Genomic DNA, 22,694 nt, shown 5'->3' on the forward strand with positions numbered 1-22,694 from the left:
CTGGCAGTTCTATAAACTGGCACTGTGTGAAGATGGGTGTGTACATAGGTCAGCTCTACAATGGACTGGCATGCTATCCAGGGCCGTTTCCTGACTTATGGCTGATGCTGTCAGGATACTCTGAAATCTGTGACCCCGAATTAAATTAAGCTTGCTTGAGAATGTTGTGTTATGTAAATAAAATCATACGCTGGAATGTTTTCTCATCCAAGTTTAGTTGTTGCCTTGAGCATGTAGTTAATGAAATAAACTCTAAACTCCCATGACCATGAACTGGTTATGTGGATTCAGTATACAGTATGTATAAATGGAAGGATGGGGATTTTCAATAATGCTCAGGAAGTTGGTGCTTTTTCTACAGTTAGTTCCTGTTTTGAGATCAGTCCTGTCTAAATAAGTTCCAGTTCTTTTTCATCTTAAATTAGCAAAGCACTACGAGAAGATTAACATTATAATGAAGGAATAAAATGGAGTAGACAGTGTGTATTAAGAGAATGTGTGGGGAGACTTTAAAGGAACAAAGATATACAGGTAGGCAGAAAAAGTACCCTGCAAAACAGAAACATCTGTTATAAAATGTCATGCCAGCCAAGAGGCATATTACATTTCCACCATTTGCTCATTTCCTCCATAATACACATATGTACATATAAAATGTAATTATAATGATGAATAATGCATTTGTAAATTCAGTTATTAAATCATAAAATATTTAAGACATTGCTATTAATAAAATGACACACTAGGAGTTTGGGGTATTGTGCAATACTTAAAACTTACTTTGACACAGCAAGAACGACATTTGGAAGGACTTGATGCAGGTATGGTATAAGAGGGCTGAAAAAAAAAGAAAAACAATGAGAAACATAAATATAGAAGGCAGTATATACATTAGAAGAATTCACCACATTTGTTTGAATTTGGTTGAATGGTATCTGAGGATACCACCTCTAAGTTGTATCAGACCTCTTCTCATGTGCAGCTCCTATGTGACCCTAGCTGGGGGAATGAGCTGCCCACCTCCATTCACACCGCTGACTCCCTCGATGTTATTGAGAAGTGTTTGAAGACTCTTTTCTTCTGTGAATATCTTTCTAAAATAGGTAATGGGTTTGTTTCTAAGCTCTAAGTATCTAAGGATAAGAGTAATGAGTTTTGTGTTGTTCTGTTTGGTTTAGATCTTTCACTTGTACTGTAATTGCTCTGTGCCCTCCCCCACCATAACCTATCGTTGATGGGGGAGGAGTGAAAGCTTTAGAATTGTCAAAAATTTTGATCTCCGGTTTTCGATAGATCTCAAAGTTTTAGGGTCCCCTGATACTGAAAACATGTCTGTCAGTGTGTGTGTCTATGTATCACAGTTTCTTGAGGATGGTCTAAAGCTAAAATGGCTGAATGGAAAAATACCAAACTCGAAACGATGTGCTGATTAGTTTTTGAGCTAAATTGTGTAAGAGCAAGAGGCACTCTAGAGGAGCCCTCAAATACCTCAATTCTGCAATATGAATTCTTCTCATCAATTGCTATTGTAGCGACTTATTTTATGAACGGAATGATCAGCATCAGAGCAGTAAATAATTACTGAAATGTTATAGAATAGTTCAGGTAACTTGGTTCCTAGGGCGCACAGCCTACACACACTCATGTCTGATTTTTTTTTGTTTCAAAACAGTTGTCAAACAGATGTTTTCTTGATTATGTTCTTCACTTTTGTAAATCAATTTTGATGAAAGAATCTGCTAAGTGAGTAAAATGCAATTGTAAATGGCTGATGCTCATCCAGATAAGTTACAAAGGCCATCATGTTCTCTTCTTCAAATTTATGACACAGAAGTACACTCTAGATGTCTATGGCTCTCTATGTAAAAAAGTCACGTTAAGTAAATTTCAGCTGGTTTTATACAATCCCAAAATTTCAGGAACTCAGTATAACAGCAATTTCACTACAGCATAAAGTAAATGCTGCACATTTCATTCAAACATACTCTAATGTGTGCACAGTATGATGAGATTCTTACTTGTATGTCTCTCACAGTTTTGTGACAGTAGTACAGAACCAACAGGCATTGAATACAACACATTTTTCTATTATAATAAAAAAATCTTGGAAGACGAGACTTTTTATCCTGTGACGAGACATGATCTTTTAAAGAGAGACACTTTCACGTCCCGTGAGACAAGACTTTGTGCCAAGAGATTTAACCACGCCCGTGAAATAAAAGACAAAAAGTAGATGACAAAGTAGAATGTTGCAAAGAATTAAAAAATATTGGCGCGATACACATACAGAGCAGGTTAGAGATAATGGAAGTACGAATATTTGAAAGCCTCAAAAAAATGATAGTAAAGATCTCATTAGCACAAACAAATGGAAATTATTACTTGGTGAAATAAAGGAACAGTGAAAAGTGATTGAATATATTGTTCTAATTTAAACTTTAGGTTGGAGACTTGTAGATTGTCTAATTCATGTTGCTATCAGGGAAAAGTAGTGTTTCTTCCCAATGAAGAGGCATATCCACGAGATTTAAAAGACTGGTTGTTTGGTGAAAGTGAAATCCTGCGAGAGAAAATTTCAAGCCCCGCAAGACAAGACTTTATGGAATGAAATTTGGAAAAGTCCTGCCCACTTCTAAAACATTTACAACCACACACACAGTTCAATCATTTTTCAATTGTATGAATGCTTTTGTCAGACACAATTCGTGTAGAGAGAAAGAAACGACATTCACTCACAGGCAGTTATATATTGTGTTGTCACAATGTAATTCCAAACATGGAATCAAAATTTAATGCGATATTAACGAAAAGGTGAAAATGAAAAGAGAACAAATATATGGACATAGGTGATATGACAAAAGTATGTAGATATTGTTTGGCTTTAAACTTTAAGTTGGAGACTTGTAGATCGTCTATTTCATGTTGCCATCAGGGACAAGTAGTGTTTCTTCCCAATGAAGAGGTGTATCCGCGAGAATCAAAAGTTTTGTTGTTTGCAAGCGGCAGGGACGCAAAGTTGCTGGCGGGTAGCGCAAGCAGGGGGGTGGGCAAGCGTAGCGAGCAGGGGGGAAGCCCCCTAGTTATATTAAATACAAGATCAGATGATATATAAAAGAAACACACATTAGATATGTTCATACAATTGACAGTATCAATGGATGCTGAGAAGACTTATAATCTGTCCCTGAAAACTGTCCCCGAGCATTGTGGTGTAAGAGCTAAAGGTCTAATGGTCCCATACCATTTCCCAGAACCAAGAAGAAGTAAATGTGTTTAAAAATCAGCTGCTCCTACAGTTCTTTGGAAAACTCAACAGTTAACTCAAATGAAGAATACTGCAGCAAAGCTGATGAGAGTGCCTAGCAAAAATATTTTGAGCATAACTAGGAGAAAAGAAGTAAGTCAAAAAGCCATAGGAAGAGAGTCAAGACCGGGACAGCAACTGAACCATTACAAAAGCCATAACAAGTTCTAAAAGGCAAAGTAAAAAAATTACGCACACAAGTAGGAACCATAAAATGCTTTTGAAAATGTGATTTGAAAAGAAAAATGAGGTTTGACAATAAAGGGTTTTGTCTCCTTAAACTCAGAATGGAACGATTTCTTTTAGTGAACTTTTAACCCTATTGCATCATAAACCAAAAGTCATGACCTCTGAGGTCATGTCACTGACAATGTGAGAAGATTGTAAATAAACAAAATAGCGGTGAAAAACAGGCCAAATGAATTAACAGATGCAGAAGAACAGTTCTGATCAAAAAACTAATGTCAAATTCAGAATCAGGAACCACCAAAACCCCCAAAATAAGTACAAGAACTTGTAACAAAAGTTAAGAAACCTAAAAATAATGTTACTAACTACTGTACCTGATTCATAACTGCTGAGCATCAAAGAGGAAATAACAAAATTTACAATATGTTATGAAATTCAAAAAATTCATATAATTGAGGATACAGATACATTTGAAATGTGTTTTTTTTTTTTAATTTACTGCACTGGGCCAAAGATTTAAAGAAAATCACTTAATAATTCAAAAAATTCTCAGCTCTAAACTCTGGCGGGGACTTAACCCTATTACAATTGCTAAGGCATTTATTTCAGAAAATGACCTCTTACCGTTTAAAATACTTCCAGCGATTCATTCCTGATACATCAGGTTTTTCATATATATTTAGACTTTTGAAAGCTGGATTATATCTAAGAAAAAAAACAAAACAAAAATTTTTTAAATATATAAAATATTCTAAGTAAAAATAAAATAAAAAATAATAAATGTCTTTACTCGACTAATTTCTGAAGAGCTTCTTTCCGTTGCTCCACCCTTCCCCTCCAGCGGCGGTCTATGAAAGATGGCACCGGATCTGAAGCCTCCAGCCTCAGAGTGAAGCGAGGATGGTGAGGCAAACTGCTAAACATGGTCTTGTACTCTGGAACTCTCTTCTATTTATAGTAAATGGAAAACAAAACACAATTAAATAAGAGAAACTTTGCAGGATGGACATAATTCAGGCAACAGATGCCTGGACCAGCACTGCAGTTATGTCCACATTGAATAGTTTCTGAAATATTTCATCCATTCATGCACTTTCTACTCTGTGTATCCAGATCAGGTTCACATGAATTTAAGGCCTATCTGAGTATTTCTTGGCATACATTGAGACCCAACCTTGAACCGGGTACTGCATAGAACACAATCGTACACATTACACACACACTCATTAAATACAGTGGAACACTTTAAAAAACTGCTGAAAACACATTACTTTAACAATGCTTTCTCATAACCTTATCTTAGTTTAATCCCGATGTTATGTATATTCAATTAATTATCATGGTTATTCGTGGTGGCTCCAAAATCTGTACTAACCCGTACTTTCTCTTCTGTTCTTTTTCCGGTTTTCTGTGGTGATGATCTGCGCCACCACCACCACCTAATCAAAGCACCGTGATGTCCCTACATTGATGGATTAAAGGCCAGAAGTCCACATGACCATCATCAGGTTCTTCCACGTGAACCCTGAATACAATGAGGACTGATTGAGGTCATTTATGTTTAGGTAGAATGCCTAGAGGGTGCTGGGCGGTCTTGTGGCCTCGGAACCCCTGCAGATTTTATTTTTTTTCTCCAGCCATCTGGAGTTTTTTTTTTTTTAGTTTTGTTTTTTCTGTCCTCCCTGGCCATCGGACCTTACTTTTATTCTATGTTAATTAGTGTTCCCTATTTTTAATTCTTATTTATGTTGTTGTTTTTCTCTTTCTTTATCATGTAAAGCACTTTGAGCTACATTGTTTGTATGAAAATGTGCTATATAACTAAATGTTGCTGTTGTTCTAAAGACCAATTAAGAGTTTCCAATTAAAATAATGTAGTTTTTGACATGTATGAAGAAAACTGGATTATGTGGACAGAAACCCACATAGACTTATGAAGAATGTACAAATTCCCTGCAAGCAATGAGGTGTAAACAACAACATAATTTTCTTCTATAGCACATTTTCATAAAATGTAACTCAAAGTGCTTTACAAGATATCAAAGAGGAATTTACAAGAAACAAAAAACAGATTAGGCAAGAATATTAAAGAAAAAGTAACAAAGAAAAAACATATATATATCTAATAAAACAGATAAATAATTAGTAGAAGAGTGGTGTTCTCATATACAGTGTTGTGATGCAAGTCTCTAAAGATGATAAAGTCAGATGGCCGGGAGAAGAGAAAAAACAAACAAAAAAAAGAAGAAAAAACAAAATCTACAAAGGTTCCAAGGAGAAAAGACCTCCCAGCCCCTACTGGAATGGAGTTTTGGATACAAATCAAGGACACTAACACTGTGACTAACCAGCACTAATCACTGGGCCACCATATCACCTACTTTTCACAGATCCAGCACCCTGAACTCAAATTTTGCAGCAATTGCTGTCAAATGGAGTTTCCCTGCCTGCATAGATGGAGTTTGACATTTAGGCCTTGGGGAGCCAGATGAGCCATAAAAAATAATTACATTTATTTTTAGTGTCACTTGTACTGTTACATATTTAAATCACATTCTATGTCAAAAATGGTAAATTGTTTGTAATGTAAATTTACAACAGGAAGTAAGACTAGCTTATATTAACATATTTAAAATTTTGAAATTTCGGAAAAGTGCACACATACCATTAATGATATTAAGTGATACATTGCTTTTTTAAGTTTGTCTACATATTTTAATTGTGACAAAATAAGCACTTTCAAGAAAATATAGACATAGCCTAACATTCTTGTGCGATCTAGATATGAAAGTTGGGAGTGTTCTCTGTTGCTTATTTACTTCATCAAAGAGAAAAAAATCTTATTTTTGAATATTTTTTTAAATATTTTGTCACAGTTGAGGTGGAGTGGTGGCTTCCACACCGGCAATCAGAAGGTGGCAAGTTTATATTCTGTAAATGCCAGAATTGATTCCACTCTGTTGGGCCCCTGAGCAGGGCCCTTAACCTGCAATTGCATCCAGCCCCACAAGCAGGTCCTCCAACCAGATGGGAAATCTTGTGAGTTGGTGGCAGGATTGGCACTGCAGCCACGGTGAAAAACCTCACACTGTTCCATTCAAACTAGTGTGCTGCTGAGGTGTCACCCGTTGCACGGCTGGACTTGGGTTCCTAATTTGGGATCCTGAGTTGGTTTGTCATGTGGTGGGTGGTGTGGCAATGCGCTGTGTCAGTGCATGCTTCCAACCTCCTCCTCCTCCTCCTCATCACAGTGGTATGTGTGATGTGTGGCAGAGATCTGCTCAGATTGCCACACTGATGTTTGTACAGGCAGGCATGAGCACTGGGCATGAGCACAGTACTTTTTCAATTGCTTATGCTGACCACTGAGGATCTGTGTACTGACAGAAACGACTATTGGATGTGTAAAAGAGGAAAATACTATTGCTAAAATGTATAAATTGAAGTGAGCTAAATATAAGAAAATAAACTAATCTCCAACTGAAATTGCACAACATATTTCTCTCTGTTTTTTAAGGATAGGTAACATGCTAGACAGAGTTGCTTTGGACAGGATAGAATATAGTAATTGTTAATCCATCTACAGTACCCCCCAAATCCACTTATCCAGACTATCCCAGCAAACAACATGCACATGGGCAACAGCCTATATTACAGGGTGAACGACCACACACAAATCGGGGGACAATTTAGCATTGCCAGTTCATCAAACTTGCATGTCTTTGGACTGTGAGAAGAAACCAGAGCAAACCCACGCAGAAGCATGTCTAGACTTCATTCTGAGAGCACCTGGAGCATAAGTACAACAAGGCAGTAGAGCTAATACTGCATCTCCATTAGGCATATTCATTGATTATTAATCTATTTACATTAATTGCTTCCATTAAACAATGAGCACAAAATACCATTTATGTGACACTTAATTTTAATAACATAGTGCATCAATTTGGGGGTGGGGAGAGCAGGCACCCATGGGCCTTGAACTTCGCCCATGCCTGTCTGTGCGTGTTGTTTCTCCCTATATTCTGGTTTTCTTTCCAAATTCCAAAGACATAACTGTAACTGTGCATGTTAGGCTAATTGGCAAATTTAAATTAGCTCCATAAGAGTGTGTATAAGTGGACCTTGTAATGTACAACCTTTTTTCCTTATGCCTGATACACTCAGGACAGGTTCCCTGAACACTGAGTGGATGTGAAAATACAATGTCATTAAGTGATATGACCATTTCATTAATTTACAGTATCTATTCAAAGTAATCTACAGTTCATAAGTACACATAAATTACCCTTAAACAGTTAAAGGCCTGGGAAGTGGATTAGCATATTTTCATTAGATGTTAAGACACATCTTCTGTCTTTATTTAGAGAGAGAAATTATGCTATTAACTTTGCTGCCAATGTTTTCAATAGAAAGGACTTAGCAACAAAATACATCATTTACCATCAATCCATGTTTGTAGGAAGTGGTGGTGGATTTTAGGAGACCCAGGCCCCTTATGGACCCTGTGATCATCAGAGGTGACTGTGCAGAGAGTGCAGACCTATAAATACCTGGGAGTGCAGCTGGATGATAAATTGGACTGGACTGCCAATACTGATGCTCTGTGTACGAAAGGACAGAGCCGACTATACTTCCTTAGAAGGCTGGCATTTTTCAACATCTGCAATAAGATGCTGCAGATGATCTATCAGACGGTCATGGCGAGCACCCTCTTCTACACGGTGGTGTGATGGGGAGGCAGTATAAAGAAGAGGAACGCCTCACACCTGGACAAACTGGTGAGGAAGGCAGGCTCTATTGTAGGAATGAAGCTGGAGAGTTTAAGATCTGTGGTAGAGCGACGGGCGCTGAGCAGGCTCCTGTCAATCATGGAGAATGCACTGCATCCACTGAACAGGATCATCTCCAGACAAAGGAGCAGATTCAGCGACAGACTGCTGTCACCGTCCTACTCCACTGACAGACTGAGGAGAATGTTAACATTATACAAAGTTATTGTCTGTTATTCCTGCATTTTTATCACTCTTTAATTTAATATTGTTCTTTATCAGTATGCTGCTGCTGGAGTATGTGAATTTCCCCTTGGGTTCTCTCTCTCTCTCTCTCTCTCTCTCTCTCTCTCTCTCTCTCTCTCTCTCTCTCTCTCTCTCTCTCTCTCTCTCTCTCTCTCTCTCTCTCTCTCTCTCTCTCTCTCTCTCTCTCTCTCTCTCTCTCTCTCTCTCTCTCTCTCTCTCTCTCTCTCTCTCTCTCTCTCTCTTGCTGTATCAGATCAGTGTTCCAAGGACCTGTTCTCAGCACAGCTAGATATTCACACAGACAGTAACCAGGCCAGGAAGGGAACTCAGGTTAGCTGATTAACCGCAACAACAGTAACCAGCATACCACCATCAACAAATATCCAGCCATATATCAGTTTCAGGAATCCAGGGTGGCAGGGAGCCAATGCAGTATCTGATATTCTATATTTTCGAGTGTCATTACATGATCAGTGTGGGAGGGGCAGTGCTGCCAATAAGTTGGCTATAAAAATGGAACTCTGCACAAATGGCAGCAAAAACAGGCAGCAAAAACAGGTCTTTCTGCTATTTAACAGAAAAAGAACAGAAAGTTTACATAGTTATAATGTAATACAGCATTCTATAAATTTGCTTAATGCCATTCAGGGTCATGTTGGCCGATTCCAGCAGCACTAGACCAAACAGAAACAGTTCTGGATGGGGTAGCAGGGCACCAAAAGGAACTACTCATGAAAACACTCACATGTACAGAGGACCAGGGTAGAAATGCAATTTAATTGTAAGCATTACTTTTTTTTAGAAATATTCCAAAAAAATCAAAACAGGAAAAGAAAAGACAAAAAAATTATGTATGCTTACCAATCGGTCAAGTGATGCATGTGCCCTAAAGTTGGCCCGAGCATGGTCCTTTTCACACGAGACTGTGTGTACTGGGTCTGAAAGCACAGTTTCATCAAAACCATTATGAATAATGTATTCAAAATGTGAGGCCAAAAATTAAACTAAATATGATATTTACAATTTCACCAGAGTGATGGTGAAAAGTGAAAGAAAGAAAGACATTACAATATGTCTAAAGTATAAACGAGCATTGAAAGTGCAAACAAAATATTTTGCTTGAAAAAATAAAATACAATTTCCATAACTGAGTGATTTCTAATTACTTTTTTCACATAAGTCTTTATTTTCATTTTGATTTGACTTTTAAAACCCTCACAGCAATGTTGCAAACTATTATTTATGTGTGGAGTTATGTTTGTTTAAATCCTCAAATCTAGAGAGAATTTTTTTAAATTGTGGTTTAAGGGGTTAATTAGGTCACATCCATGACAAATGTTCACAAGTACATATAACTTTGACTTATTAAAATAGTACTAAACTATTTTTTCACTGCCAAATGATCACATAGATATTACTCACTAGTTACAACCAGATCTAAGAATAAGAGAGATGATAGCCAAAGGTTTTGCGTCTTGGAAGCTACCAACTTTGTCCCTTGCCCTGGGGAAAAACTCCAGCTACTTTCTTGTCTGTCAAAACCATTTAAAAAGTTACTACGTTAACCTAATCAGACAGCATCATGAGATTATGGCAGAATGTTATCTGTTGCTGAGCTCAATGAACCCTTACTCTGACTCTTATATGATTCCTAAGTCTGGAGAAGATAAGAATCCCCCTAGTCTCGGGCAATATGCCACCAGTAGTTTTTTCCATCTACTTTCTCAAAGTACTTTTCCCAGGAAATGGCCACCAGAAGCTGGGAACTACTCCAATTATAATGGGCACAAGACATGAATCTGCCTGCCATAGTGATATTCCCATATTCTCTTAGCTCAGTTCTGTTTAGAGCAAACAGTCAAAATAACAATCTTACTACTTAGGCTGTGAAAGGAAGACAACTTATTACAAAAATGAACAACAACATAAGTGTGTGTGTGTGTACAGTTTTATCTAAGACTCAAACTATATATACCATGTCAATCCCTACTATATAGTGGTCCTAATTAGTCACATTTTTAGTTATTCTTTCTGACATAGTCCCTGCTCTAGTCTCCAAGTTAAACACAACTTAAAGAAGGACATCTTACAAATATTATCCATCTGTCCCATGTTAACTCAAAACTCATAGCATATACAGTGGGAACTAACCTTGAACAGTCTGTCACAGGACACATCACTCATTTTTTAAATTAAGTTTCCTATATTATAATAATAATAATAATAATAATAATAATAATAATAATAATAATAATAATAATAATAATTTTTGCACACCAAAGAGAAAGGATCCCAGGTGTTTAGTGGGGATTGCAAACTGGCCCGGTATAAGTGAGGATGAGACTGTGAGTAAATGTGCCCATTGACTGATAGGCATCCTGTCCAGAGATTGTTCTTGCTTCGCGCAGAAGCATACTATACTCCATATGCGCGTGCCAGCACAAGGAGAAACTATTCGGATTGTATATACGTTTAAAGAATCACACGCAGGCGCCTAAGTGTCAGAATTTGGATGTCAGTCACCAAGCTGGCTAAACTATTAGCCTGCTGCAGTTACAGCAAGTCTCACCAAAGAGACTTCTTACCGTATAGGTGATCGTGGACTCGAGCCGGCCGATATCCGTGGCCTCTTCTCTCGCCTTCATGCTGTTTGATTGTCTGAATCACAGAAATGCTCATTGTACTATTATTCTTTTAGAACTCTTTACAATAGTTTTACAGAATCCAAGTTAACAACGTGCGGTAGAGCGACTGATGCACTTGAGTCGCCAGGTTTACCACGCAGGCGCCATGAGTGTCGAAACCATGGAGACTGTCAACATTACTCGCTGCAGTCATGGCAACACGTCGCACGCTCACACAGAAGACAGCCTGTTCAGCGTGGTGTAAAGTAACTTTGACTTCGAATTTGAAACGATGGAGAGCGAAAGTTGTGGAAGGAGTTGTTAGGCCAGCCGGATGAAAGCAATCACTATACAATCCACTTGTATCTATATTAAGGAAATTACATTATACAAATTACAACTGACGAGCATCGCTTCAAAACATACCAACTTCATTGTTTTCTCATTACTAAAAAACCGTTACCGTACTGGCAGTTTGCTGGATAATGAATGTGGAACATTCACACACAATATATTCTTTTATTTTGTGCCAAAGGTTGATGTCACGTCGTTATAAATTACATTGCTGCGATGGATTTGATGTTCAGCATTTGTTGTTTTGATGCAAAACTCTTTACACTCTTCTTGATGATGGCGTAAACGGGCCAATACTGCTTATTAATGTTGAGTCCTATCAGCGTTTGGCTTACGTTAATATCGTCAAGGGAACAAAGAAAATACTGTTGAAAAACTTAATTTGATGGTGGTGGTTTAAAGGATTAATACGAAATTAGCAGTTAAGTGTTCTTAATGTTATCCAACGTATTTAGTGCTTAGTCATAACATTACGTAACATTACATAACATTCCCCTCCAGGGAATTACTTGTTCTGCGGTGGGTTGGCACCCTGCCCTGGATTGGTTCCTGCCTTGTGCCCTGTGTTGGCTGGGATTGGCTCCAGCAGACCCCCGTGACCCTCTATTCGGATTCAGCGGGTTAGAAAATGGATGGATGGATGGATGGAATTACTTGTTTCATGTTCCGCGCAGTATTAGTATTTCAGGAGGCGGAACAACTGTGACGTTTTTAAAAGGCGGAGTTAAAAAGTGTATCGAAAAGACGCACGCCGAGAAACTTTCAGATTGGTCTTTGGGATTTGTAGTCTTTTAGCGCAGGCAAACCCACTTCATTTATAAGCTAACATCGCACATAGAACTACATTTTCCAAAAGCATTGGAGGTAAGGTGTAAATTGTCTGTTCGACATTGTACGAGTCAGGAAGGGCAGATTTACTATTGCTCAGCAAGGGTCAGAGCACGTTGTTTGTGAGTTTTTAACGTGTTTGTTTCTAATTCTTATTTATGTATATAGTATAGATGGTTACGTTGATGACATGTTATTTATTTGAAAACTCTTAATTCATTCTAAAAATAAAATGGGCATTTGTATCATGTTATGATATTTAAAGCATATTTTTAGCTATTAATTTCCTGAAGTTTTAATAAACACGTTTTCTGGTTTCAGTACATTTGAATTGGCATTTTATCACTGGGATCACTTTAATCTGATAAGGTGCTAGTATTATTATATGCCATTTTTTAAATAACTATACATTTTATTTTAAGGAACTTGGAACCCCACGAGTAGGAATGTCTAGTCTGGCAGCTGCAAGTTGCGAGTCCAGCGGAGCGGCAGCGGGAGACGCTCAAGAGAAGAAACCTCTTAAGCCTTGCTGTGCTTGTCCGGAAACCAAGAAGGCCAGGGATGCCTGGTAAGTAACGTGAATGATTACTTGCATGCGTAAGGGAATGGGGAAGTAAAGCACCACGAGAACTACAAGTGCTGCCACAGAGTTAGCACGGCTCATGCCAACTAAATTCACATGCGACAGATTGGTTCAGTCTTATAACAGAGTAGCGTAAGTAGTGGTGTTGCACCACAGTTTCTTTGTAGAATAACAAACAAAATATTAGTTACAGAGGAAGAAAAACAGAAATGAAAGTGCAGTGTTTCAGGCGAGTACTTGATCGTTAAAAATAAGTGCTCGTAAAAGTATAAAATACACGTGTAATTTTTGTATTTTATTTATTGAAAGCTTAGTATAAATAACAGTGTACCGTGTAATCTGGAAGAGACGGGAATAAAAAAAATATCTGCTTTTTTCCAACATTAAACATTTCTTAGAAGCGAGGAATTAGATTAAAAGAGTTTGCTTCATGGGGTGTGTCTGATGCTGTGAAAGGATTTTTGAACGATCAGTCACATGTCCTAGACATATTTGAACATCCTAGTACATTATGAATATGGAAAGTAAATTGACAAGAATATGTGTTAGCTATGGGTTTGTTTTCACTTAGCAATTTTTTTATATTTAAATACTGTAGAAGAAAGAACATCACTTGATAGATGGTCATTTAGACCAAGAAGCACATGTGATCTGGTCGTCATCCAGTGGGTAGAAAAAATTATTTCCCAGGAAAAAAACATCATGAAGGGTTAAGCAACAGGTGAATTTGTACACTGCCACATTTGCAGGAATTGTGTGGTTTGTTTATCAAACACCGCTCTAATTATGTGACAACAAGAAGAGTGTATTTATGTACTTCATCACAAGCTACATAAAGGACACTTTTCTTTTAGGCAGGCCTACTGAAAATACTCCACTCTGCTCTGCACTGCACTGCACTGCACTGTTGAGGAAGTACAACGGTATGCTTCAATTTCAGATAGATGATAGACCTACCAGATACCAGAGTATCATGTCATTGTATGTTGCATATTTCCTGTTTAATAGTGTACCATATGAATGTAACCTCTATTTAGTTTATCTGAAATCACACGACTACTGTCTTTATTCCTACAAATATTGCTAATAATGTTTATTTTTGAGTGTGTGATTAACATGTACTGCAGTGTCTGCATCATGTACTAAAAGAACACCTCACCTGCGTGTCATTTTGGGGTGTGCATTAGAGGATTTCATCAGAGGTGGCACCAAACACTGCTGTTAGTTTCCTGCCACCTCTGTATGTGGTTTGATCAGCAATCTGCAAAATCACATGTGTATCCCACCCTTTTACATTTTTTTTTAGTTACTCAAAACTTCCATCTGAATCAGCTGCTGAGTTTTCATGGACCATTTTATGTGAACAGTGTTACATTCTTATGTATGCGTACATTTTTATTTTCATACTAAGCTTGCCCACTTACCAGCTGCAGTGTCAAAGTGAGTGCCACAACATGCACATATGTTACCCTAATGCACAGTATTTCCTGGAGTAAGATTGATTCTGTGTGGGATGATGTTCATACCTCTTTTGTACCGCTCCAGGGTTCAGTTATTAGTGCAGTGATTCTCTCATTGCACTTTGGTCTGGCTATTTTGGTCCACACCAAATCGCGATTGTCATGTTCACATTTATCTATCCCCTTTATCAAATTCTACAAGACAGTAGCTTGAAAAATATGGTCTTTTTATGGCCATTCTAGTCTCCTACTGCATTGTTGCAAAATCATTCTCTTGTACTCTTTTGTTGCCTGTATAAAAAAGCTAACAAAACTTCAGCAATTAGAACATGTTTCATGAGTCATGTTCTCCTGTGGCTGTGATATTTATTGTATTTATTTACAAAGAAACAAGTTCATTAGCAGATCATAAAGAAAATGCATATGAAGTCAGAGAAAAGAATGGGGGGTTAAAAAAATACATCATATCTATTTGATAAAGTACAGTATCATCATACAAAGAGCAATTAAAGCTTTTGAAATTCAATAAAGTAATCCTAAGCAGTTTATGGTTTTCAGGTTAATTATTTTACAGCTTATACTTTTGTGTGTTTTTTGTGACAATGTATGCCCGAGTGGCCTTGAGGTGTGCACTTACTGATATATATTCTCCGTGTTACCATTGCTAGTGTACACCTAGTGAGATTTTGTAGATTCCTGTACCTATTACTTAGTACTCTGTGTTAGTATCACATTTTCCCGTATCGCTGGGTCATTTTTGATTATCTTTATGAGTTATAATGGTACTTACGATATGTGTAAAAATCAACACTTTCTTCCAGTCATGCCTGGGTTATTGAAGCCACAAGAATGCAAAGTTTTTGTTTCATCAAAGTCGAGCAAATAAGCAAAAGCACAATGTCTGCATTTACAGTCTTGGATTGAGACTAAAGCTACCCTACTTAAACAAATGTGTTGATGCTTAACAAAGCAGGAAATCAGCTTTGCATATCGGTGAATGGTGGAGAATTTTAAGCTACAGTGTTAGGTTTTGTTTTTTCCACACTAATCAGACCTGAGCTGGTATTAATGAGACTTTCAGTCCATGCCACGTGCTTGAGTTCAGTCTCATTCAAGGCAAGAATGAAAATTTGTTATTAACTAAGGCCAATTCATGTACTTAATTGTAAATCTTTTCTTAACATAAGTAAAGGTGTTGCTTTTATTACAAAGGCAGCACATTTTTAATTATTAAGATAGTGGTACTGAAAAATTACAGGGGCAGGGCTTTTTAGAAGTTATTTGCAATTAAAAATGATTATACACACATTCTGCAAATAAATTTCAAAGGTATGTTAATTTTCTCATCACCTTGAAGCAATCAGTGTATTAATTAGTATTCAAAAGAGACAGTTTTAGTTTAAACAGAATGTAATAGAGTATTTGACTGTTAAATTTACAGTCAGTCCAGTAATGCATGTATAACATAATTGTTTTATGTATTTTGATGGAAGTGGTTAGGCCCTATAAAGTTTGCTCCTTTGTACTAAAGCAGAACTAACCAGTGTAAACTAAAAGTTAATTTAGCCATCCTGTTTATTTCCTGAAATGTCCAAATCAGGATTGTATTGAGCTGCATCATTAGGTGTATGTACAAGCCAGCCCCAAACAAGGTGCCAGTTCATCACGGGGGCACAATTATGCACAAACTTGTGTATGCCGAGCCAATTTAGAGCCAGTTAAGTCAGTTAGTGGGCACAGCTAGCTGAAATGTGAATCCAGACTGGCAGCAGTAGGTGAAAATCAGGAACCAAACCTTGGCTTATAATTCTAGTCTTGATCAAAGTATCATTTTGCACTCCTATTCTAATGTGTTTAGAGGGAATCTACTGCTAAACGTTCCAGTGAGATCTAGATTAACTGTATATTCCATACTAGGAAGGTTAATTTTATAATAATGTGAGGTTTCAAAAGACTAACACTTAATACTTGTACAGTGTGAAATTACAAATGAATGTGATGTACCTCCAGGCCTAGAATAATTTATAAAGGAGTATAAAACCTCAAAAAGATGTATGTATATTGTTTATCTTAAATAAAAAAGGGATGGGGGTGGCACGGTGGCGCAGTGATAGCGCTGCTGCCTCGCAGTAAGGAGACCTGGGTTCGCTTCCTGTGTCCTCCCTGTGTGGAGTTTGCATGTTCTCCCCGTGTCTGCGTGGGTTTCCTCCCACAGTCCAAAGACATGCAGGTTAGGTGCATTGGCGATCCTGAATTGTCCCTAGTATGTGCTTAGTGGGAGTGTGTGTGTGTGTGCTCTGCGGTGGGCTCGCGCCCTGCCCGGGGTTTGTTTCCTGCCTTGCACCCTGTGTTGGCTGGGATTGGCTCCAGCAGACCCCCGTGACCCTGTAGCTAGGATATAGCGGGTTGGATAAAGGATGGATGAATGGAAAAAAGGGATGGCTAAACACATAATGACACAAAATACAAATATGACAACAATAAATATAGTACTTTTACCAGTCCGATATCTTCATCATATTTGGTACCAAAGTTTCCTCAATTTACCAGCAAAAGTCTATTAGTAGTTCCAAAAAATAGTATTCAGTATAATATACTTTTCTGATTCTTTGCATTTATTTTGCTTTATTATCATAATTTTGAAAATGCATTTCGGAAGAACTGTGATTTTGAAAAAATAAAATTTTTTAGATTTTGAAATGCATGGTGTGTTACATTTCATTGGCCAGAAGTTTAAAAACTGTGATATTCGTGCATGAAACAACTTAAGAAGTCCTGTGCATTTCTAAATACAAGTATTTAAGTTAAGCGGCATGGGAGATTCTTTGTGGGAAATAAATTACTTTAGAAAGTTGACATGATATAATGTTAAGATATGGTGGGAATCACACTATTAAAGATAATAAAAGTTTTTTCTGTTATTGACATTAAATGAAAAGAAACATTGTGTACCTTAATTGTGTCATCATGCTTGTCTGTTAAAGTATAATCACAGTAATGAATAAATATGAACAAATATAGTTATTTTGCCTTAGTTTTGCTTTGGTACAAAATTCATTTTCATCTTTGAAAATGAAACAAATGAAAATTTATTATACCTTTGTTAATGACTCTGTGTACCCTGATTTCAGACCACCAAACCATTTTATCTAAAGTGTTTAATTTTAGCTGTAAAACATTTAAAGCCCTTGTCACACACTATATGACTTTTCAAGTGATTATCAGGTCACACCATCATTTACATAATCTTAACAAGTCAGATGAAGTTGGTATGCACTCCTGTGACTGTCAGTCATATAGTTTGACATTCTTAGCAACTCAGTCATGCCAGCCTGTGACTTGTCACGACAAAACGAAACAGGTTTAATCCTGTACTGAAGGTGAACTGTATGTATGTATGTGTGTAAGTGAGAGAGAGAGAGAGAGAGAACATAAGACCAGTTAGTGTTCTCCTGGAAGTATACAGCCCAAAGGAAAGTAGAAAACCGTGCATTTTGAACATCACAAATAGGAAAGATACATGTCTTATTCTTCAATTGAAAAAAGATGGGATAATCACTGTGATCGTTCTTACCATTCCTTGAAAACACAGGTACAATCAAGAAGTGAATCAATTGGCTGTCAACACATGCTTCCATTTCTTGGTAAATTTTAAACTGTAGTGAGAAATCATGGGGTAGTCATGTAATATGACTTCCTGAAGGTGACAAGATCCAGCAACCGTAGTCATTGTGTTTGAAATGTTCTTGGTCTAAAAGTCATGTAGTGTTCTTCTAGCATAAGACAGAGTGCGAGGAACATGAGAGCTTTTCAACAGTATGCTTTGGATAATTGTGCAAAGGGTATACTGCAAGACTATATTCAGATGTGTTTCTTACACTTGATATGTAGTATTGTTTACATTATTACTTTTTAGGCAGTTGCATTAAATCATAAGGTGGGCACAGGCATTATTATAAAGTGCAACAAATCACATTAAGTGAGACAAAGCTGCTGTTCCTTTCTTTTACATTTATTTTTTTATATTCTTTCTAGCATAATTGAATATTTAAAACTTTTAATTTTATGACTAGTCGCTGTACTAAATTGACATTTTGTATAACAGAACAGTTGAACTCCTAGAAAGGATAGATATATAAAATAAAAATATAAATATTATGTTGCAAGATAAAATGTTAAATTGTAGGTAAATTTTAGGGGTATTATCTTTTTAACTTTTTAAAACTGATATTCAATTACTTAATTTTGTTTGCTTGCCCTTTGGACTTAATATGCAGTTTTCCCTCATTTTTCATAATCTGTAGTTTGCCCACTTGAACTTTTAAAAATTAAAAGAAACACCCTACTTAATAACACAGAAGTAATGCAAAGATGCATTTCTCACAAGATTTTATTTATACAAAAATGAACATAAGAATTTGTTTTATTGTTAAGTGAAAGATGCCATAATCTGTTAATTAACTGAAAAGTGTTTTTCACATTTTTATTTAGGAAGAGGAGCATATCAACATGCTTGGGAGTCAGTCATATGTCCACTGAAGTAACAGTCGCATCTCCCACATACCTGAGAAAAAAACTAAATGCAGATGTCTTCACATGTATGCCAAGTGGTTGATTGTTCCTTTTATACTTAAGCAGTTGTCACACTGTTTAAATATTTGATTCTGCTGCTCCTAATACGTGTTGGTATGTTGTTTCCAGCATGTCCTTAGTCAACACAGATATAAAAGAAGTGGAGGTGTTTGAATGTGGTCATCTACACTGATGGCAGAATGATATAGTTTTGCATATGAGTATGGTTCAGTCTACAGAAAATGATACATCCTTACATTCATAGCTGCTCTGATAGCTTCTTGCCATGGTTATGACACATCATCGATGGACTGGCAGTGTATGAAGCAAAAAATTATTTTGAGATCCGATACATGGTGGTGGATTAATTAATGGCCATATTGACTTGAGCATATTTAATCTCTTTGCTTGTGAATTCCCTTGTTTACATGGCAGTAGTTAGCTTTATTGAGCTATGAGCTTCTGTATATTTTTGGCTGGAAAATTTTATGTCTGTAGTACTATTAATTTCACCATGTTGTGGCATATTAACCATTAACCGACAGTTAACTCGGTTGTTAACAGAGTCCATTTGTCAGCTTGAATTTATTTGCAGTGCTTGTAGCTGGGTTTTTTGGCTCTTGAATCTTCCTGGTTTGCGTGCTTTCAGTCGAATGTGGTACCCTGGCTCCAACAATTGGATTAGCTGCTGAAATCCTTTACAGTCAATCCTGGTGATAGGCAGCAATGTCTTCTTGTTATCCTTCTTGCACACAGCATCTCCACATAAATGAACCAAATGTGTGAGAGTTCCAGGCAATAGTTGTGTTCAAACTCCCTTTGCAATCTGATTACAGATTGATGTCATCATGGAAAAAAATCCCTCCAGGATGCACTCTCTTGGAGCACTTTTATCCACTTGCTCATTCCTCTGCAGTGTTCTAGGAAGTGCCTCTGGGGATCTTTTCTGCCTTATGCTGTTAGGCAATTTAATGTTTCCTCCTGATGTCCCAGACTAAATGCTAATAAGTTTTTAAGTTCTTTTTGCTCTTTCTGCACAATATACATCTATGTATCTATCAATCAATTTGATTGTATAATTTGTCCTTTCTGCTGCTGTATATATCTACATTTCCTCTAGGGATTAGTAAAGTTTCTCTTTTGTAATATACAGCAGTGATGCAGGATCTTCTTTACTTAGTTACCCATGTAGTTGTAGGATCAGTTCTGTCCAGTTCATTTCAACACCTCAGAATACTAATGTTCACTGATAAGAGAAAAATAAAAATTCTGAGGTGTATGTAAGTCTCTTTGTAACTAATGATCTATCAAGATTTTTGTTTTACTGATTGGGTGGTTATTCATTGTTGAGTAAGTAAACGTTTTGAGTAGTCTTAAGTTGTTTTGATCATTTGTTACAGTATTATAGAAAGAGGAGAAGACAGTTGCAAAGACCTGATTGAGGCTCACAAAGACTGTATGAGAGCACTGGGGTTCAAGGTGTGATTACTGCATTGGAAATGGAGTGAAAGTGTGGTAAGTAATGTCTGCTTTGACACTTTCTTTGATGTGTGAAAGTTAAAAACATTTTTTACAGGTGTTTAAGCTTTGTTCTTGTGGACCATGTTTGCATCTCTTTGTTTTGCTGTTTTTAAAACTGTCCAATCTTTTGAATTTTGTAGGTAAAAATTGTAATGTCTCATTCTTTTAATCATTACATGTAACACTTAACCTTTTCTTTCAATAAAAATGGAAAGTTATAGCTTACATAGAAAGTGTTTCAAACATTAACAAGAAGTTCTCCCTGTATGTTTAAGTGCTTCCTTGAGGCACAAAATCCACAGAAAGGGGAGCTGCTGAAATGAATTAGAAAGAACAGTATTTTAAATAACAGTAAACTTAATTAGAACAAGTGCCAGGAGCCTGCTAACAAATCTGATTTGCTGAACAAACACCACAAGACTGCATAATGCTGCAGGCCTCAGTTTTGGGATAAAAGCATCTCTGGGGTTTTGAATTCCAATTGTAACTGAAGCATCTTTCCTTATGGACTTCTGCTGCTCTGTGCTACCAGGGAAATCCCCCTTTAAATGGTCCGGGCTTGTTTTGCCCAAAAACAATGTACTGATTTTATAGATAAATCTTACTAGTTCATACTAGTAAGTGTTTATTCAACAGGCTAATAATCTGAATACTGTTGCAGTGTGAAATGAGAACTTCTTACCGTGTCACCGCTGTGTCTGGATGTTAAAAGAAGTGTTTGTGTATTTTTAGCTTAAGCATGCATGAGAGACCCAAACACTGGGTAGCACTAAGCATAAATCAAATGTGACAACAACAAGCAAGTTGATGTTTTCCTCTTTTGATACCTTCCTTGCTTGCAGTACCAAACAACACCCTTTCTCATGTATGTACAGTCAGGCAAGCTTCCTGGAATCTTGTCCAGTGTCGCTGGCATCAGCCCTGTCCCTGCAACCCTCAAATGGATTAAACTGGTTCAGAAACTGCAAGGATGGTGGGATATGAATAGAATACAGGCATATATGTGTGTGTGGATTTAGCTTTTTTTTTTTACTATAGTCATTAGACTATTTCATTTGGTGTTAATATATACTGTACATATATTTTTGTTAACATGTTAATGAAATTATATGGTTGTACTGTTTTTTGTGTTTGATGTAAAAATTTTCACATGTCACCAGTCAGCACAATGATAAACATAGCTATACAAGTGTCTAGGAAAAAGAAATCACGAACACATTTTTGTTGCAAAGATTTAAATGGAAACCAACTTTAGTCTTCAGGAGTACAATAATAAATGTATACACTGTGCCTCAGATATTTGTGAATAACATATACATACCTGGAAAAGGTATTTATTCAGTAAGGAAACAATTGTACAATCTAATTTAATGTATATGTTTTCATTTTTTTTCCAGTGTTTTGTGCTCTTACTGCCTGGCTTGCAGCAAGGGGGGGGTGCTTTTGGTGAAACTATTTATTTTGTCAAGGATAAGAAGAGGTTTTGTCAAAGAAAAAATATGATACAAAATCAGAATGTGCTTTATTTTCAAGTCATTATTGACAATTAAAAAAATGTTTTAATAAATATGTATATGTACCAATTTTGTGTGCATCTTTATTACTAGCCTTGAGGTGAACTGAATGTATGTGTGAGGTAAACTTGTTTATAGAGGAAGGCGAATCTGCAGAATAGTGGATAATATCTACGATTTACACTTTTAGTTAACATTTTAAATATAACCAAAGCATCTAATAATAAAATAACCTTTCATCTCAAATATCTGGGCATCTGTTATCACACCTTTCAAGTTTTTCTTAGATAGGTATGTCTGAGTATGCTGGTTGTGTGTGTGCCTGTGTACTTGAATTGTACCCTGTAGTCTACTGGTATTCCATCCACCAGTTGCTCTCTGTTTTGCAGATTTGGACCACACATTTTTTGCACATTGGGTTTTATCTTAGCATATTACCTCATTCTAGACTCCTGTAAATTAAAATGGATCATTTACATACCTCTTTGAATTCCAGGATATCCATGAGTTCCACATGTTAGTTACAGTCATGTGAAAAAGTTTGGGAACCCCTCTCAGTCTGCATAATAGGAACATCTGAGTACTGGGGTGTTTTCTGAATAAAGATTTTTAGTGAAGTTGTATTTAGTTATATGAAATTAAATCAAATGTGAAAAACTGGCTGTGCAAAATGTGGGTCCCCTTGTAATTTTGCTGATTTGAATGCATGTAACTGCTCAATACTGAT

General features: G+C 36.8%; 2 protein-coding genes across 3 annotated transcripts in view; one reads left to right on the plus strand and one right to left on the minus strand.

Annotated features, from left to right (window-relative positions):
• Positions 1-11,283, minus strand: part of cfap91 (cilia and flagella associated protein 91) — a 79,714-nt gene extending 68,431 nt beyond the window's left edge. The window contains exons 1-5 of one of the 2 annotated variants that reach the window (XM_039743710.1): positions 11,097-11,283; positions 9,373-9,449; positions 4,284-4,441; positions 4,118-4,198; positions 781-837 (exon numbers count right to left, since the gene is read on the minus strand). In XM_039743710.1, the coding sequence (XP_039599644.1) occupies positions 781-837; positions 4,118-4,198; positions 4,284-4,441; positions 9,373-9,449; positions 11,097-11,190 (467 nt within the window). In that variant the 5' untranslated portion in view covers positions 11,191-11,283. Of the gene's footprint in view, positions 1-780; positions 838-4,117; positions 4,199-4,283; positions 4,442-9,372; positions 9,450-11,096 lie in introns of those variants that run through there. The other variant, XM_039743711.1, reaches the window with a different exon arrangement.
• A 1,049-nt stretch (positions 11,284-12,332) lies between these two features.
• Positions 12,333-22,036, plus strand: LOC120522922 (cytochrome c oxidase copper chaperone). The gene is made up of 4 exons (XM_039743712.1): positions 12,333-12,439; positions 12,740-12,885; positions 20,333-20,447; positions 21,851-22,036. Exons 2-3 carry the CDS (start codon positions 12,764-12,766, stop codon positions 20,415-20,417), a joined length of 207 nt encoding a protein of 68 aa, XP_039599646.1. The 5' UTR covers positions 12,333-12,439; positions 12,740-12,763; the 3' UTR covers positions 20,418-20,447; positions 21,851-22,036.
• The last annotated feature ends 658 nt before the right edge of the window (positions 22,037-22,694 follow it).

Source organism: Polypterus senegalus, chromosome 2 (genome assembly GCF_016835505.1).
Source record: "Polypterus senegalus isolate Bchr_013 chromosome 2, ASM1683550v1, whole genome shotgun sequence".
In the NCBI taxonomy this organism is placed as follows: Eukaryota; Metazoa; Chordata; class Cladistia; order Polypteriformes; family Polypteridae; genus Polypterus; species Polypterus senegalus.